At 36.2% G+C, this 20,828-nt stretch overlaps 1 protein-coding gene across 4 annotated transcripts in view; it reads right to left on the bottom strand.

Annotated features, from left to right (window-relative positions):
* Mapk10 (mitogen-activated protein kinase 10) overlaps positions 1–20,828 on the bottom strand; it is a 313,485-nt gene that overhangs the window by 133,645 nt on the left and 159,012 nt on the right. For all 4 annotated transcript variants that reach the window (XM_013020133.1, XM_013020136.1, XM_013020135.1 and 1 more), the window contains one exon: positions 11,276–11,445. In XM_013020133.1, the coding sequence (XP_012875587.1) occupies positions 11,276–11,445 (170 nt within the window). The remainder of the gene's footprint in view (positions 1–11,275; positions 11,446–20,828) is intronic.

Here is a 20,828-nt window from a genome sequence, read left to right on the forward strand (position 1 = left end):
TTCATCCTATCCTTTTCTTCTCTCAATATCATTTTATACATACATAATTATTAAATGTTTCACTTTTTAAATTTAAATTTTTGTTTTTTCACTTTTTCTTGTTTTTTTAATCTTTTATTTCATTCTGTCCTATCCGTTTCTTCTCTGAGATTAGGACTTGGTTAAATTCACTCTTTCCTTTTACCTCTCCATATCCATCTAATCCTATTTTGCCCCACAATTCTCCCTAAACCTATTAATTTCTGGCCTGCTGAATCCCTCTTTGATGTTCTTAGCCCATTAAACCATAGTTGTTTGACGTTGAATAGATTGTATCTGTTGAACGAGATTGTATTTGTAGCCATTTTGACTGTGCAACTACAGGACTCTGGTTGATGCTTGTCTTAAAATAGTGTTCTAGCACAAAATTGTTATTACTGTTGTACCAAATGGGCAGAACAAGCCAGAAAACACAAGAAAAATGGCAAGTATGGGTATCTCAACTCACACTCATGATAATCAGGTGACAGAACAGTTAATGAATAACTGAGAGGAGAGTTCACAAAAAGCTCTACAAACACTACTGGTAAACATGGTGAATGAAACGATTGAAAAGGACTCAGTGTGAGAGTGATTGGAAGAGAGATGAGGCTAACCAAACATTAATACAGGAACTTTGCAAGCATGATGAGGCTAACCAAACATTAATACAGGAATCTCATGAACTTGAGGGAGCTAATCAAAGATTAATACAGGAATTACACGAGCAAGCTGAGAACAGTAAAAGACAAATACAGGAATTGCATGAGCACGAGGAAATGAATCAGAGTACTATAGGAATTGCACGAGTGGGATGAGAATAGACAAAGATCAATAGAGGCATTCATGGAATCCATAAACAGACAGCTGAAATAATCCAGGGAGACCACAAAGGGAATGCTGAATGGAGCCCATCAGAAGGAATGGGAGACCAAGGAAACCATAACCAATCAACTAAGTGATTTGAGAATAAACACTGAAGACCAAATAAAGAAAGAAGTTCATACAAGATCTAAAACAAAGCTCCAACAAAGAATTTGAAGCCATCAAAGCTGACCAATTAGAAGGAAAGGAAATAAAAAACAAAGTAAAAAGTCTTGATAGTAGGTTAGACCATGCCGAAGATCAAATCTCTGGGATTGAAGACAGCCTAGAAATTACAGAGAAAGAACATACAGCTACCCAAGACAAACCCAAGAAATATGATATATCTATTCAACATTTGGAAGACATCATTAGAAGGCCTAATCTGAGGATAATGGGTATAGAGGAGCACCTAGAGACAGAAGTTAATGGTCTAGGAAATTTATTTAACAGGATCCTAATAGAGAACTTCCCAAACATGCAAAAAGATAGGCCTATTCACATACAAAAAGCTTTTATTTATTTATTTATTTATTTTTTGGTCCGGTCATGGGGCCTGAACTCTGGGCCTGGGCGCTGTCCCTCAACTCTTCAGCTCAAGGCTAGTGCTCTACCACTTGAGCCACAGTGCCACTCCCAGGTTTTTTCTTTTTGCTTATGGGTTGCTGAGGAATCGAACCCAGGGCCTCATGCATGCAAGGCAGGTGTTCTACCACTGAGCCACCTTCCCAGCCCCAAGATACAAAAAGCTTTTAGCACACTAAAAGACCAGACCAGAGCAGGACATCCCATCATCACATTGTAATTCACACAGGAACAATTCAGACCAAGGAAAGAATCCTTGATGCTGTCAAGGAGAAAAGAATAATCACCTATAAAGGCAAACCAACTAGAATAACCTCAGAATTCTCAACAGAGACAATTAAAGCAAGAAGAGTCTGGAATGATGTATGCCATGCCCTAAAAACAAACAATTATCGACCAAGAATATTGTACCCAGCTAAACTCTCATTCAAAATGGAAGGGCAAATAAAAACCTTCCATAGCAAAGAAAAACTAACACAATATATCTCCACCAAACCAGCCCTTAAAAACCAGATGCTTAAAGATGTCCTACAAATAGAAAACAAACAAGACCACAATAAAGGCCAAGAAACCACAACAAAACTGAAAATCCAAGAACCATAAGAACAAATCAGTTGTCACATGGCAGGCAGATTAGCATGGCAGGAACTACCAAACACCTCTCAGTCCAAACTCTCAACATTAATGGACTTAACTTTCCAATTAAGCAAAATAGATTATCTAGTTGTATTAAAAAGCAAGATCCTCTATCTGCTGCCTTCAAGAATCACACCTTGCCCATAAAAACAAACATACTCTGAAAATGAAAGGCTGGAATAAAATCTACCAAGCAAAAGGCCCCCATAAACAAGCAGGAATTACAATCCTAATATCAGATAAAGTCGACATCAAATTGAAATTAGTGAGAAGAAATTTAAAAAAAGGTCACTACATACTAATTAAGGGATCTATCCAAGAGGATATTACAATTCTAAATATCTGTTCACTAAATAACAGAGCACCCAAATTTATCCAAGAAACACTACTTTCCCTCAAATCTCACATAGATCCAAAGACATTAATTGTTGGGGACATTAACACATCACTATGCCCACTAGATAGAACAACTCAGCAAAAACTCAACAGAGAAACTGCAGATCTAAACAAGATCAACTAGATTTAACAGACATCTACCGAATATTTCACCCAGCAGCATCAGAATACACATTTTTCTCAGCAGCACATGGAACATTTTCCAAAATAGACCAGATTTTAGGTCACAAAGCAAACTTGTCCAAATTCAGAAACATTGACGTTACACCCTGCATTCTCTCAGACCACAAGAGAATAAAATTAGAACTCAATACCAAAAGCCACCAAAGAAAGTCCTGTAATACATGGAGGCTAAACAACACCCTATTGAATGACCAGTGGGTCATGGAAGAGATTAGAAATGAAATTCAAATGTTCATGATATTCAACAAAAATGAACACACAAATTACCAGCTCTGGGACACAGCAAAGGCAGTACTCAGAGGAAAGTTTATAGCTCTGAGTTCCTACATCAACAGATTGGATCTATCTGAAACCCACAATTTAATGAGACATCCAAACCTACTTGAAAAACAGCAGCAAGCTAAATCCCAATCCAATAGATTGAAAGAAATAATTAAAATTAAATCAGAATTGGGGGCTGGGAAGGTGGCTCAGTGGTAGAGCGCTTGCCTTGCATGCTTGAGGCTCTGGGTTCGATTCCTCAGCATCACATAAGCAGGAAAAAAAAGCCAGAAATGGCGCTGTGGCTCAAGTGGTAGAGCACTAACCTTGAGCTGAAGAGCTGAGGGACAGTGCCCAGGCCCAGAGTTCAGGCTCCACAACCGGACCCCAAAAAAAATTGAATTAGATTAAATCAGAATTAAATAGAATCCCCCAAAAAGGATAGAAGGAATCAACAAAATGAAGAGTTGGTTCTTCGAAAAAATTAACAGACCCTTAGCAAATCTTATCAGAAAAAGAAGAGAACACACCCAAATAAACAAACTCAGAAATGAGAATGGAAACATCACCACAGAAAAAAACCAAGATTCAGAACATTATAAGGGAATACTTCTCAAACCTTTATGCTAATAAGTTTGAGAATCTGGAAGAAATGGACGATTTCCTAGCAAATATCAACATGCCAAAACTAAACCAAGATGAGTTAAACCAACTTAACAGACCCATATCAAGCATTGAAATAGAAACAGCAATAAGCGACCTCCCATCTAAGGAAAGCCCAGGACCAGATGGATTTACAGCAGAATTCTACAAGGCCTTCAAAGCAGAAGTCACACCAATACTCCTCCAACTCTTCAATGAAACTGAAAGAGAAAGTTCACTACCAAACTCTTTCTATAAAGCCATCATAATCTTCATCCCAAAACCAGGCAGGGACTCATCAAAGAAAGAGAACTATAGACCCATTTCTTTGATGAACATCGATGCAAAACTTCTCAACAAATTTTGGCCAATCGACTTCAACAATTCATCCAAAAATTATCCTACACCACGATCAAACAGGATTCATTACAGGGATGCAAAGCTGGTTCAATATACACAAATCAATATAATTCATCACATCAACAAGAGCAAGGATAAGAACCACATGGTTATCTCAATAGATACAGAAAAAGTATTTGACAAGATCCAACATTGCTTTATGATGAAAAATTAGGAATCCATGGAACATTCCTCAATACAATAAAGACTGTATATGACAAACCTTCAGCCAGCATTATACTTAATGGTGAAAAACTAAAGCCATTTCCTCTTAACTCAGGAACAAGACAAGAATGTCCACTCTCTCCATTTCTCTTCAATTTAGTATTAGAATGCCTAGCTACAGCAGTAAGACAAGATGCAAACATAAAAGGGATCCAAATAGGGAAAAATGAAGTGAAACTCCCTCTTTGCAGATGACATCATCTAGTATTTAAAGAATCCCACAGACTCCACTCCCAAATTACTCAAGCTGATTCAAAACTTTGGCAAAGTAGTAGGGTATAAAATTAACCCTCAAAAAATCCATGGCTTTTCTGTATGCCAACAATGAGAAGAGTGCGGCTGAAATCAGGAAAGCAATTCCCTTTGTATTAGCCCCACAAAAAAATAAAATACCTAGGAATTAACTAAAGAAGTGAAGGACCTCTACAATGGAAACTTAAAAGCCTGAAAAAGGAAATCAAAGCAGAACTTAGGAAGTGGAAAATCCTCCCGTGTTCCTGGATCGGAAGGATCAACATCGTGAAAATGGCAATACTTCCAAAGGCTATGAACAAATTCAATGTAATACCTCATTCTTCAATGAAATAAAAGAAGCAATCCAAATATTCATATGGAACAATAAAAGACCCTGAATAGCAAAAATGATCCTTAACAGAAAGAATAGTGCTGGAAGAATATCAATACCAAATTCAAACTCTACTACAAAGCCATAGTAATCAAAATAGCTTGGTATTGGCACAAGAACAGACCTGAGGACCAATGGAATAGAACTGAAAACCCAGAAATGAACCCACAGACCTATAGCTACCTAATCTTTTGATAAGGGAGCTAAAAAACTAGAATGGAAGACAGCCTCTTCAGGAAATGGTTCTGGCAAAATTGGTTAAATGCCTGTAGAAAACTAAAGTTAGATTTTTATATATCACCCTGCACCAGAATAAAATCAAAATGGATAAAAAATATCCTTGAAGTCAAAGCAGATACCCTGAAAACATTACAGGAAGGAATAGGAGAAACCCTAGGTCTCCTAGGCACAGGCTGAAATTTTCTCATTAATTGACCCAGAATCACAACAAATAAAAGAAAGGTTGGACAAATGGGATTGCATGAAATGAAGACATGACAAAGGACATAGCTAGCAAGATCAATAGAAAGCCCACAGATTGGGAGAAGATCTTCACTAGCCATACAACAGACGAGGGTCTCATATCTAAAATATACTTGGAACTCAAAAAATTAAATCCCCCAACAACAAATCCTCAAAGAAACAACTGCCCAGTAAATAAGTGGACTAAAGACTTAAAGAGAGACTTCTCTGAAGAGGAAATAAGAATGGCCAATAGACCCATGAAGAAATGCTCAACCTCTCTAGCCATAAAAGAAATGCAAATCAAAACAACATTGAGATACCACCTTACCCCAGTTAGAATGGTTATAATCAAGAACTCTAATGATAACAGATGCTGGAGGGGATGTGGCCAAAAGGGAACCCTACTGCATTGCTGGTGGGAGTATAAACTTGTTCAACCACTTTGGAAAGCAGTTTGGAGGTTCCTCAAAAGAATCCACATAGAGCTCCACTATGACCCAGCAATCCCACTTTTGGGGATTTATCCAAATGATCACAGATGAGACCATACTAAAGCTACCAGCACAACTATGTTTATTGCAGCATTATTTACACAGCTAAGAACCAACCCAGATGCCCCTCAGTAGCTGAATGGATTAAGAAAATGAGGAATATATATATTTACAATGGAATTCTGTGCCTCCATCAGAAAGAATAACATTGCCCCATTTGTTAGGAAATGGAAAGATTTGGAAAAAATTATATTAAGTGAAGTAAGCCAGGCCCAAAGAAACATAGGTCCCATGGTTTCCCTTATTTGCAATAACTAGTATGTGTCTGGGACAAGTAGAAAAGGTCAAAAGCTATGCATATGACCAGATAAGATGATGTTAAGCGAAATGAACCCCAAGACAGGGATACAAGTGTTTTTTTTTTCCTTTTTTGCTATTGTTTCTAATGTATTTATAAGGTACCATTTGATTTTTTTTGTTGTTGCTTTGTATGTTCCTTCCCCATGGTATAACCCCTGTTTTCACAGTATTTGATGCTGGTATAATTTGGGGAGGGGAAGGGAAAAAACAAAATGTTTAAATAGGGATACAGGTTGACCCATTTTTAACAATGAGATGTAGAAGACACTATGTTGCAAAACGAACTTTACAATTTGGGCAGGGGGAGGAGGGGGGGAAGTTGGGGTACCTGTACTTGTGGAGGTGGGAGGGACGAGATGGTAGGGGAAAACAAAGGAGGAGGCAACTCATTACCTTGCTCATGTAACTGTAACCCCTCTGTACAGTATTTTTACAATAAAAAACTTATTAAAGAAAAGAAAAAATATTACTAACACCCTCTACTCAACTGGAAAAATATTCTAAAATGATTTGTTCACCTGGCTCCTGTCCTACTGTTGAAACTGGTCTCAGATTTTCCCATTACACATTCATGAAACTCTTCTAGTCTGAGCAATATCATGGACATAGGAAAGGTCTGTGAATTTTAGGATCATGTCACGTGGACATATGTTTGGCATGAAAGGGGTAAATAAACTCACTGTTGACAAAAGAAAATAGAAAGCAAATTAAGTGCAGGATAGTAGAAAAGACAAGTCAATGCAAGAACAGATCTACATGAGAAGTAGTACATTTTAGATTCAAGTTATAAGTTAAGGGACACTAAATTTATATTCAGGTTTATGCTCTAATCACCATGTCTGTATAGAAAGACTAATGCTAACTGTAAAGGCCTCAATCTGCTTCCATCATTTTCTCATTTGTTAGCTTAAATATGACTATGTTCTTTGAGTAGAAGCAAAAGGATGAATAAATCAAACTCCAAGGCTAACATTTTGGAATTTGGTTGGGTTTTTATTTCCTTTCTGACAAATTTGTTGATACATTTGTATTAAATGGGCTTAAAAATCTTACTTAGGGATCTTTTAATTTTTAACCTCTATTTCAGTTAGTATGTTTAAGACCAAGGATTCTTTCCATAAAAAGGTCAAAGATGCCTATAAAATAAAGCACAACATTCTATGTAAAAATTGTCAAATCTTTCTGAGGCAATCTATTAATGCCTTCAGTGAAATGTTACTTTGGATCTTTTTTATTTTCTGGTCATGGGGCTTGAACTCAGCCTACACCTTGTACCTGAGTATTTTTTGTCAAAGTTAGCACTCTACCACTTGAGCCACATCTCCATTTTCAGATTTTTTGGTAGTTTATTGAAGATAAGAGTCTCCTAGACTTTTATGGCAAGGCTAACTATGAACCATGATCCTCATATCTCAGCTTCCAGAGGAGCTAGGATTATAGGCATGAGCCACCAGTGCCTGTCTGGATCTATTTTTGAGTCATCAAAAGATCCATAAGGTTTTTTTTTTTTCACTTGAAGTCCTTATTTTAAATGGTGATGGCTTTATTACAAGTACAGTGAAACCCTACTATCAACCCTTCTATAATTATCTTATTAAATTATAGGGGGCATGGGGAAGGGGGGAGATGGGAAGAGATGGAAAGGGGAAACAAAGGAGGCAACAATGCTTGATAAGAAATTACTCATTATCCTGGCCATGTAATTATAACCCCTCTGTATGGTATTTTCACAATTTAAAAAAATGGCTTAGTTAATGTTAAAGTACAAATCTGATGACACTTGCGTTCTGCAGAAGATTATCTTTGTATTACATTTTTAATATAGTTTATGAATAACCAATAAAGCAACTTTTTTCACTTAAAAAATTATATTCCATAATTTCCCATCAAAGAAAAGGAGCTAAGAATTTGTTTTCTCCCTTTCTTTTTAAATTTAGGTTTACAGTGAAGTAAGGAGGCTGAGTGTAAGTAATTTCTTAAAGCCATCTTGTTGCCTCTTGCTGGGCGCAGGGAATTCTCCCGGCAGTGCTGAAAAGCCTAGATGCTTCACAGAGGCCACATTGAATGTAGACGCCTAGTTCAAGGTGACCCAGGAGGGCTCTGCTTCAGAGAAATGCAGATATCACAGCCTTAGAAAAGCTGTTCTGATTCTGCATTGATTAATCGCCTAAATCTCTTGAATCACCAGCCTCTGAGTAGCCTCTAAGCATACCTTATATGGAAAGTTGAGGCCTATCTTTCCTAGATGGAAAAGTTCCGCTGGACCGGAGTATATCCAGTTAAGGTCTAGCATCTTGTCTTCATGGTGGGGGAAGGTGAAGCCCACCTCCCTCAGGTGATGGGCATATCGGGATCCCTATAGACAGGGGCAGTCACTTGGCTGATAGGTTACTGAACCTGTTAGTCCAGTGCCTGGGAAGGGAGTTTCCTGTGACCCTGACCCCTGGCTTGACCCTATTTAAAACAGAACAGTACAGATGTCATCAGGCCATGCCTTGTGTCTCCTCTTTCCTGCTCTGTCTCCTGTCTCCTGGCTGTCCACTGGCCACCATAATATCCCACTTCAGCTCTCCATTGGAACTGAATTGGTTTGTTGATATTATTTTTGTTCTTTCCTCTCTGGCCTATTTCCTAACAGTATTAAGTGTATTTGTTGCCTGCAGCCCTTTGTCACAATTGACTGCCTGCAGACTGCTAGTGCTCTAATAAAGACTCCAAAATTCAACTTCTCAAAATGTGGCTTCTCTGAATTCTCACCTTACAACAACAGCAGCTATCTTACGTTACAATCTTTAGTACACCATGTTTATTACCATAACAAATCATCACTTCACCTGCTTAAGCAACACAAATATGGACTCTTACATTTCTGTAGATCAGAAGCCCTCCATTGTTTTCACTGGGCTAAAATCAAGATATTAGAAAGCTAAATTCCTTTATGGAAGTGCTAAAGGAGAATGTTTTCTTTCACTCGTGTTGTTAGCAAATTGCAATTCCTCTACTTCCTTGGTGACCATCAGTTCACAGTTACTTATGGTTCCAATAAGTCAGCCACATTCCTTGTTTTATGTCCCTATGCTTCTGTTGCCCAAGGCAGCAACAAGGTGAATCTCTCATATTTCAACCCCTTTTCTTTTCTGTAGCCCACCTTCTAGCATTCTTTCCCACTCTTCAGGATTTATGTCATTGGTCCCACCTGGGTATTCCAGGAGACTCTATTATAAGGACCTTAGTCTCATTTTTCTCTTAATTCTTTTTGTTGTTGTTGCTCCTGGAGTTTGAATTCAGGGCCTTGAATTTACTAGGCTGGCATTCCACCACTGGAGGGAGAGTCCTCCCCTGATTTTTTAATGGTTAATTGGTAATGGGGTCTTGCAGACTTTTCTGATCAGGCTAGCTTCAAACTGTGGTTCTTCAGGTCTCACTCCAGCTTCTCTAATAGCTAAGATTATAAATGTGAGTCACTGGGGCCTATATGTGTCATAATATTAATCATATTTCTAAAGTTCCTTTTTCAATATTAAAAAAACATTCAAATATACTGAAGAATAGGGATTTGAGCATCTTTTGTGATGTTTCTTCTTACCATTCCAGGAAAATATTTTGAGCATGCTTGAGCTATCAAAATAAATAAGTAGCTAGATATTAAATATATAAATAAATATTAAAAAATTCATTTCTTGCTTATCTATTTCAATATCATTTTAATAAAAGATTTGGTCCATTGTTAAAATCATTAAAATATTTCATCTTCCACATTGTACAACCACTATTTGACAACAGGAAGATGGATATTTACTAGGTGAATTCCAACAAAAGCCTTGTTATATTTGGTAAACAAGATTACACAATCATAATTTCAAACGTACATTGGCAGTACTTGCCTTCATTCATGTCAGCCAAACAATAACACTGAACTTAAGCCGGTTGACAAAATTAAACCAAACTTTCAAATAGTTTTGCAAAGCACAAAATGAAGATTTTAGAAAAAATGGAACTATTCATTGCCACCATAAAATAACACTTCATTGGGTTGGGAGGGATGGGGGAGAATGATGAAAGAGATGACATCAATCAAAGCGCATCAATCAAGATGCATTGCACTTTCATAACGTGACATGTTGATTGCTTACCCCTTTGTACAATTAAAGATAATAAAAATAAAGTTTAAAATACTGAATAGTTTTAAATGAATAGAAAAAGGAGTTTCAAAATTTTTACATGGTTTTTTGTCTTCATCTCACTCTGTAAAAAAATTTCATGTTTTTAATAGACCTACGAATTAGTGTAGCAACTATGTTATCAAATACATTGCATTAATAAATATCCATTACAAATAAATATATATATCTAAATTTAAATACATTATATATTTAAGGATGTAGAAACAGTATATGATTTAAAATTTTACTTATCACTATAAGCCATCAAAAAGATAAAAAATCATTAAGCAGCAAGTTCATATTAAATGCATTCAGTTACACATGTTACACATGTCAATTAGTATTATGCTATTACTTTGCAATAGTTTTGCAGTGTCTGAATCAGATCTAGATTTGTCATTATTTCAATTAGCCCTCAAAAATATGGTAAAAGATTATTAATAGGGAATCTAGAATTTTTCCATTTGGAAACTTTAGGCAAATATTTTTAAACACTACTTGTAATTGCATCAGTTAATTTTAACAACTGAACTCTAAAAGTTACAAGGTTATCTGACATTTGGCTTTTCCCTCTGGACAGTGTGGGGGCATTTATTTGTTGCAATTTTAAACATCTCTTTCTTGCTTGCTGTAAAACATACAAATAAAAACTTCTAAATATATTAACAACTGACAACTTCTAGTTCTTTTGATTTTTTTTATGGTTGGACTTTTATTTCTTGTAACTAAAAACAAAGACCCTGAACTCTGTCAGAAGCCAAATTGTACATATTGTTATGAAATAAGAAAGAGATAACAAATAATGCTCCTAATGTTATTTCTATTAGTGCAATACACTTTCCTTCTTATTTGTTTTATTTGGGTTTCTTGATTTAAGATTTTCTTTTTGCGTGTGGATTTGTGTCTAGCAGATACACTTGGCATATTTTCTTTAAATGTATAACTGAGCCCCCTTCACTTACCAAACTATTCCCTGAGCCCCAGAGCCAATTGGCTTCAGGTTCTGGTAACGCTTGAGAACTGTGAAGGTTGAGTCTCCAACTTCCACACTGTAGAACTGGTTGTCCACTTTGCTTTTGCTCATGTTGTAATGTTTGGCAATATATGACACATCCACTTGTTTATGGAATCCCTGTTTAAAAGAACAATAAAACATGAGACAGGTAAACTACAGGAGTGATAAAAGATGCAGAGAAGTCTGTTGTCTTAACTATTATTTTTTAATGTTGAACCATCTATCATCTAGGTCAGATTGACTTATGCAAGTTTACGTGGAGAAAAGAAAAAGCTTAAAACGCAAAGATTTTTTTCCAGTATTAAAATTACTTAAAATTATATTTGATATACACCATCTTTTCTGAAGTGTCTCATTAAAGCCATTTATTTGTATGTGAAACAAACACATATTCCACATATACTGGTTTCAAGGACTATACTTGACCTTGAAGGATTCAAGTAAATAAGAAGGTGGTCACCAATCATATGAGAAAGAACAAAAGATTGTATCTAGAGCCTTTCTCAGAAACCAGAGAACACAAACTAACGTGTAGCTTCAATTAGTTTAATCCTCATAATTTGAACTTAACAGTATTGACTTCATTTTTTTTCTCATTTGTACCAAAAAATGTCATTATCCTTCAGTAAGCTTTGGAACTTTTAGTTCAAATTCCTGTTCTTCTAAAATACCACATGACACTTTTTCTTTTAAATATCTCACTGGTTGCATTTTCTGTTAATCTTTAAGAAAAGTTCATCTATCATTGACATTATCCATGACTATTTTTTTTATCCAAGTATGCTCTTCTATTTTATTTTATTACACAAATAAAAATAGGAACCATTGGAGCAATGGTGGTAAAATATGAAAATCCACTACAAGAGCCTTGAGATTCTCTCAAAAGTGAGGTTGATTTGAGAGTAGAATGTACATGACAAGTGCCAGCCTATGATGTGGTCAGTTATGGTGTGAGCTTCAGTACAAACACAAACAAGCTTCAAACAATAAACAAACAATAAATTAAGGATCTCTGTTGTCCAGACAACAAAGTAGAAAATTCAGCTAGTTTGCAAATGGAATTAGAGAAGACCTAAAATCTGGAAGGCAGTCTATAGGACATAGAACAGGAAATTAAGCAAGTCAGTTAAAAACAACCAGAGCATTGCATTGCTATTTAAGCAGATAATAACAGAGTTTAGAATTTAGAAACAAGACTGATTTAAACAGTCATTGATTTCAACCTCAATATCAGGAATTGCTCTCCACACTTTGTTCCATTTCTACTCTATAATTGTTGGCATGAGTAGACCAGCATGCTTAAAATCTTGCTTTTTTGCTTCCTGTAAAAGCTCACAATAAGAAAATAGAAAGAGTTAGGAATTGGTGGCTCACATCCTATAATCCAAGCTACTCAAGAATCTAAGTTCTGAGAATCATGGTTCAAAACCAACCCAAATAGGAAAGTCCAGACATGAGGCTCCTATTTCCAATTAACCACCAAAAAAAAAAAAACAGAAGTGGAGCTGTGGCTCAAGTGGTAAGGTGACAGCCTTGAGTATAAAGCTCAGGAACAGCTCCAGGACCTGAGTTCAAGCCCCAAGACCACTACTAAATAAATAAATGAAAAGAAAGTAGAGGAGAAAAAAGAAAAAGAAACTTGGTGGCTGGGGGAGGGGGGAGGGAGGGAGGGAGGAGTATGGGAAGGGATGGGAAGGGAAAACAAAGAGGAGGCAACAATGCTTGATAAGAAATGTACTTGCTATTTTGCCCATGTAATTGTAACTCCTCTGTACGGTATTCTCACAATAAAAAAAAAGAAAGTTGGAGTTATAGTATAAATGTTTTAATCTGCCAAAAACGAAATGGTAGAGTTATTTCAAAGTTGCAATGACGGGCGTTAGGTTCTGACCTTTGTTTATTTACTTTAAAATTCAGACCACCTAATGTCCTTAGCACACATTAGCCTCATCCAACATAGAAACCTTTCCCTTTCTCCACTTTGTCCTCTTCGCTGTTGAGGAGTAGCTTTCCCAAATGTACTGCATATATGTGTTAATGACATGCAATGAGCCTTATGTTCCAAATAAACTGATTTAAAAATGTATCTTAGCACCACCATCCCCTTTTGGATGTGATTGTAATGTTCTAGTTACCCTCAGTCTACATCACACTTGAACCAACTTGCTGGTGTTCCTTTTCGAACACTTCAATACATATTCAAAGGAAAGTTTAAAGATTCGTGCCACTTCCTTTTCAGAATCTGAGACACTCTAACATTTACAACTGTTTAATCCAACAAACATTGAAATTATGTATGTGTATATATATATATATGTGTGTGTGTACATATGTGTGTGAATTATGTATGTGTATATATATGTGTGTACATATATGTGTGTGTATGTGTGTGCGCATGTGTGTGTGTATGGTTTGATGCTGTAGATACAACAAAAGCAAGCTAGAGTCCCTGTCTAGACTGAAGACAGTAAAATAAGCAAATAGTTAAAGGACAGATGATATATTTTAAAGAACAGGTGCTAGTCAGACACCAGTGGCTCAAACCTGCAACCCTATCTACTCAAGAAGCTGAAATCTGAGGATTATGCCTCAAAACCATCCCATATAGGAAAGTCTGTGAGACTCTTATCTCCAATTAATCACCAAAAAGCTGGAAGTGAAATTATGGCTCAAATGGAAGAGTGCCAGCCTTGAGCAACAAAACTAAGTTATAGTGCCCAGGCACTGAGTTCAAGCCCCAATAGCAGTACAAAAAAACCCTAAAAATAAAAAGCAAAAATAAATAAAGAGAAAAAGAAAAGTATTGGAGATAAACTGGAAGTAGCCTATATTGCCTGCATTTATTATCACTGATTCATTAAAGTACATCCTATGTAAAAAGCAACTGACACATGCCAAGTCACTGGTAGAAAAGTGATCATATTTAAGGGGAGATTTGATTTGTGTTTTGTCCAACTAAGAATATTTCGAGACTTCCTTTCTCACTGATTCTCAGATGTGAGTGTACATATGAACTGTCTGACAAGCTAAACAAAATGACAGATCCTGGACACAACACTTGAAGATTCATATTCAAGCATCATCATAGATCCTGGGGACCCAAAGATCATAGTCCAAGAGTGATTCTGATTAGAGGATCAGACTCTGAGAAAAGACTATATAGAGCAACCATTCTCAAAGAGTGTGCCCTGGAACACCAGTTTGCACCCTTGGAAACTTGTTAGATGTGCAGATACTCACCCCTGTCTCACATCTACCAAGTTAGGAACTCTGGGAGTGGTACCCACAATCTGGTTTATTAGCCCTTTGAGTATTCAAATACACACTGGGAGCAACACACTGAAGTGGAAGGGAAAGCCTAAAGACTAATCGCCTAATGGTGGCTCAGGCTTGCCTGAGATATTGAAGAATGAAATATTGACTATGCAGCAGCAGTAATGTTTTTCACCTGCATTCCCAGTGGCTCTATGAACTGCTAAATTCCAGGATGTCATATGAATCACAAACAAGGTATAGTAAGGAGGAGCCCACACATCAGCATGCACGTGCAAACCAGAGTCCAGAGAACCATTAGTTCAACCATACACCTCAGATTCAAGTTTTTCAACTGCCCCAGATTCAATAAACAACAAAGGTTTTGTGTTTTGACAGATCAACAGTTAGCTGTGAATGATGAATGATAAAGTAAATCATTTCATTTCAGCAATTGTTCACATTCCTAAGAAATACTTAGTAGTTTTTTACTTTTTCTGATATATTCCTAAAACTAAATTTTCCATATAATAGAGATGATATATATATATATATATATATATATATATATATATATATATGCACTTGGTGATAGCTTGGTATCTCAATTAAAACAAGTGCAGGGTTGGGATTATAGTTCAATAATGAACACTTGGGTTCAACCCCAGAACTATGAGGTATTATAAAGCATATCTACCAATTAAGAAAACTTTCATTCAAAAACTGAAACAATAGACAGGTGCCAGTGGCTCACACCTAATCCTAGGTATTCAGGAGGCTGAAATCTGAGGATAGCAGTTTGAAGCCAGCCTGAGCAAAAAACTCCCTGTAAGACTCTTATCTCCAATTAACCACACGAAAACTCAAAGTGGAGCTAAGGCTCAAAGTGATAATAGAGTACTAGCCTTGAACAAAAGAGCTCAAGAACAGACCCAGGCCCTCAGTTAAAGCCTTATGATGAACAAAATTTTTTTAAAAGAACCAATAAAAAGCCACATAAATAACATTTCCTGACAAATATTCACAAATTTATTTACTTGATGATCACTTATTGCTATCCCAGAGCATATAACTTTTCACAATGAGAATAAAAACATCATTACACAGTTTGTGACTCCACATGTAAATCCATAGACATGGACACACAGAGTCACACCTACACATACACACAAGCGCAAGTACTTTCCTTATGCATAAATTTTCACTAAACTTTGCATGAAATCTAGAAATTAGAAAGTACATTCTTGAATGTATCTCACATCATTGGTGGTTTATTTTAGTTATTTAAGCAATAAGACATGGAGGTAGTAGGGTTGGAAATGTTCTTGGATTCATAGCATAACCAAGAACTTGATGGCAAGTGTGATATGTTCAAGAACTTCCTCCACATCCCATCTGTGCCCCAAGCTCACAAACCTAAATTTGAGCTTTGAAAAGTTGAGAACAGACTTAATATAGAATATTTTATTACTTGGCTTCCATGCAATCTTCCTTGTCATGACTATAAAGTTCAAATATAAACTTTTTTTTTCTGTGAAAATTGCCAAAGAAAATATCCCCTTAAGCACAATAGAGAATAAAACTGCCAATGCTAAAAATAATTTCTCTCAAATTATACGTTGGTATTTCTTGAGTACAGGTCATAGGCAAAATAACGGGGGTGACTTGAACCCAAGAAGAAAATAACAAAAACAAAGCCGTTCTGGGAAGCATAAAGGCCAGCAGTTGGGATAAGACACACAGTTTCTGAATGTGTTTTTATCTTTTTATTTGGTTTTGGGTTTGGTTTGGTTTTGTGACAGTACAGGGGCTTGAATTCAGGGTCTTATGCGCCCACTTAGCTTGTTCACTCAAGGTTGGCTCTCTATAACTTGAGCCTTCCCTTCCCTTCTGGCTTTTTGCTGTTTAATTGGAAATAAGAGTCTCTTGGATTTGTCTTCCAACTGTGATCCTCTAATCTCAGCCTGTTAAGAAGCTAGGGTGATAGGTGTGGGCTACTTGATGCTTTGGCTTGAGATTCTCAAGTTTTAACATAGCTTAACACTACCTGGGGACTTTCGCCACAGATTTCTGAGCCTTCATGCAAAGCTTCTGAGCAGTATGGCATCTAGGACCAAGAATTTGTATCTCTGGCAAGTGCTTCATTTTGAGAGTCATCTTTTCAGAGAACATTGGATAGGAGTTGTCACCAGTCAGAGAGTACTAATGAAAGAAGCAAACCCTAGAAGCAGTTCACAAAGGTTGTGGAAGTAAAAAGCAATGCGTGGCTTTCATCAGTGTTCCCACTTCCTTAGCAAGCTCAGCTGCCACAGTCCCCAGACATGCTTTCCTATTTACAGATGCAATTCACCTGACCAGTTTTCTCAGTTCATGAAAAGAAGCATTCCATTACTTATTTATGTTGAATTTACACTAAGCCCTTGGGACGAAGATATGAAATTCACAGATACTTAAAAATGGAAACAATGGCTGTAGAAAAAATTAGAATATACTAATTAAGAGTTAGCTACTTGAAAGGTATATTCTATTTTAAAAATTATAAACTATCATAGTGGTAACTTCTGGAAATTATGTGGGTTAAAATGACTATAGGTTTGGAACAGTTTATATGATTAATTTAAATTATTTTTAAATTAATTCTTCCATTTAATATAAGGGATATTTAAATGACTTCATTATTTCTAGCTACATAATCCAATTTTCTTTGCAACAATTCAAAGCAAACACATTTTCTCCATTTCTCTGCCTGACCAAACAGAAAATAAAACAAAAACAACCTTAAAGCTAAACTCCAGTAAGACTTTACTACTATTGGCATTCATAGTCAGAAAGGTTATCTGAATGTAATCTTTTCCTTGAAAAAGGCTACATTTTGTACAGATGTGAAAGAAAAGGCATATAGCAATAACTACTCATCAGCACCACCATCAATTCATCTGCTCACCTACTGCTGAGAGAACTTACATAGAAAGGTGCCACATGTTACTAATCTTATCATGCAATATCAAAACTCTTGATTGTATCTTTTCAGACATAATAACCTATGATCCTCCTCATATTCATTTAGGGATGACTGTCTTATGATATTGCTAGTCAGCTTCTGAGCAAGAAACTAAAATTAAAGAACTTCCAGAGGTTAAACATTCTTAGTTGCTTGTGAATGAGATAGCCAAAAATTATAACCAAGCCTAGATCAGTTCTTCCCTTAATAGCTATATAACCTTGAGCAAGCCATCTTGTAATCTCATTCATTTATTATTTATATCCTGTATGGTACCATAAAGGATTTGTACAGCTCATTGTAAAAGATATAAGAATCATAAAGCCATTAAATCCAGTTTTAACAAAGAATGTTAAATAAAAAAGACTGAAAGATGACAGTTTTACCACAAGACAAGTTATGAACATCTACTGCCTTGAACACAAAACTTAATATGCTCTAGGAAGTCAAAGGGAAAAAATAATGGCAAACACAATAGTCTGTGGCAAATTTTAACTCATTCATTTCATAAATTATAAAAATTCATAGGAAAGATGATAATTCTGTAGCTCTTACCTTTGGGGAAATACATTCAATAGCTTAAAATATATGCTGGTAAATAAATATATGTAACATGTATATATGTATGTAATATATGTAATAATAAATATATGTAATATGTATATATATACACACACACATATATGATTTTCAAGTAGTGGTACAAAGAGGTTCAACAAATCAGTTTATAAGAACAGTGAATCCTTGTCAATATCACCCTTTGGTACTGGTACTAGAACTGAACACAGGAAATGGAAATTGTCCTACTTTTTGGTGGTTAATTGGAGATAAGACTTTTAGCTTTTCTGCCTAAGCTGGTCTTGAACTATGATCCTTAGATCTTGTCTTCCTATTAGCTAGTATTACAGTCATGAGCCACTGGTGTCTGGCAGTACAATATTTTTTTAATAGAAGACCCAGAAGTATGTTTCATATGATTTAATCTGGTATTTACTCTTAGTGAGAAGGGGAAGAAGCAAAGTTGGGCCAGTATTAGTGCTTACCTACTATAGGTGCACTCTGTGCTCTACTAAGCACTTGAAGTTTACACTTAGAACTGATAAGATTTACATTGTTATCCATGAATTCACTCTGAGTTTTCAAATTACAAATTTGTATTACCAATTAATACAAATTAAATTTTGTTCAATTCTAAATTGTGATTTGTTTTTTTACTAAACTATGCACTAGTTCATCTAAAATAATTTATTGATTTTCCAATGATGAAATAAACTACAACAATAGAGATTAGAAAACCAAGAGAAATGAATAAATCCAGCCAGGCTTCTCTGTCAGTTGTCTTAGCTTAGAGTTTCTTTGGAAATGCACATTAAGCAGCTGCAGGTAGAAGTAGACAATCTTACATAAGTAATGGAAAGAAAATTTAAAATGCCTGATTCCCTTCATTAGTAGGATATTTATAGAGTGTTTACTGCATGATACCCATAATTAAGGGTCTTTTGAATAGAGAATTGATCTGTCTCAATGGAAAATCTAAAATGGATTAGGTACAAAACATACCTCCACAGGATTAGTCAGTAAGTCTGCTGCTGTATTCTTTTGGTATTTCCAAAGCCATGGTTCTAACCATTGACACAAATGATGTTCAACTATATATTCTACAATTCATATCCAACAAATTGACTTGCTTCATGATGCACTCCAAGTTTGTTATGTGAGGCCAACATCAACAACACACCATTCTATATGTTGTGGCAAAACACTATGGGCTCAATCCATTTTAAATCTGAGTCAAATACATGTGAGTTTTAAAAGGAGAGATTGGAGATAATTCTTTTTTTTTTTTTTGTGGTGAAGGTCATGGGGCTTGAACTCTGGGCCTAGGCACTGTCCCTCAGCAATTCAGCTCAATGCTAGCACTCTACCACTGGAGCCACAGCGCCATTTCCGGTTTTCTGAGTGGTTTATTGGAGATAAGAGTCTGTCAGTCTTTTTTTTTTTTTTTTTGCCAATCATGGACCTCAACTCTAGGCGTGGGCGCTGTCCCTTAGCTCTTCAGCTCAAGGCGAGCGCTCTACCACTTGAGCCACAGCACCACTTCTGGCTTTTTCTGTTTATGTGGTGCTGAGGAATTGAACCCAGGGCCTCATGCATGCAAGGCAACACTCTACCACTGAGCCACCTTCCCAGCCCTCTGTCAGTCTTTTCTGCCCGGGATGGCTTTGAACTGCGATCATCAGAACTCAGACTCCTGAGTAGCTAGGATTACGCGTGAGCCACCTCGCTGGGTTGGAGATAATTTCTTAATATTTAGGATTTGATTTTCTTTTACCAAGAGCACATTTCCCCACCCTGTATATCCTCCTCCCTTCTCTTTTTCTCTTTCATGTTCTGTTTTTGTTTTGCTTCTTTTGTTTTGTTTACTGACTTTTTCAAGCCAGTAATAGGGCTTGAATTCAGAACATCAAACTCTGGCTGGATTTTTTTCATGTTTGTTTTTTTTTTTCCTTTCTGTTTCCATTTGCTGCAAAGACAGTGCTCCCTGAATATGCACATAATCCACATAATATTTTCCAGGCTCTTTTTCACTTAGACTAGGTATTTTCCAGGCTCTTTTTCACTTAGACTAGGGTCATGTGACCAGTTCTGACCCATGATCTCCATGCAGAAAAGCCAGGTTCCAGCTAACTGCTGGCAGTTTCACATTCTGGTGTCTTACTGAGCACGTCCGAAGATTGCAAGAGCTGAAATCCCCAAGTCACAAATGGTAGAAATCTGATTTCCTAAGTCACCAGAGAGGTAACCTATCTTGTTAACCTGAACAGAAATTTACATGACAGTAAATAAATTTTCCTTTTGTTTCAGGCTGTTTTCATTAAACCAACATTTAGTTTGGTCTTATAATACAGCAAGGTCAATGCACCAAGCTCTGTTCTAGACACTAAAAACACACTCTTGAACCCATGGCATTTAATATTAAAGTTGCTCTTCAAGAGTTTAATACCACAATGATGAAACCTACTAAACAAGCACATTGAATTCCACACTTTTCAGTCTATATATTCCCAACTTGTTTAAGGGTAAAAGAACTATAAGATAGGAAATTCTAGCTAACTTCACATCATTAAGATAGAGAAAAATGCCCAGGATAATAAATAGCAATTAATTTTTTAAAAAACTTTCCTTAGGATAGAGTACAAGATTAAGAGAATAAAAAATCATTTATGGACAACAACTGACTTAGCTC

Source organism: Dipodomys ordii, unplaced genomic scaffold (assembly GCF_000151885.1).
Source record: "Dipodomys ordii isolate 6190 unplaced genomic scaffold, Dord_2.0 Scaffold49, whole genome shotgun sequence".
Classification (NCBI taxonomy): domain Eukaryota; kingdom Metazoa; phylum Chordata; class Mammalia; order Rodentia; family Heteromyidae; genus Dipodomys; species Dipodomys ordii.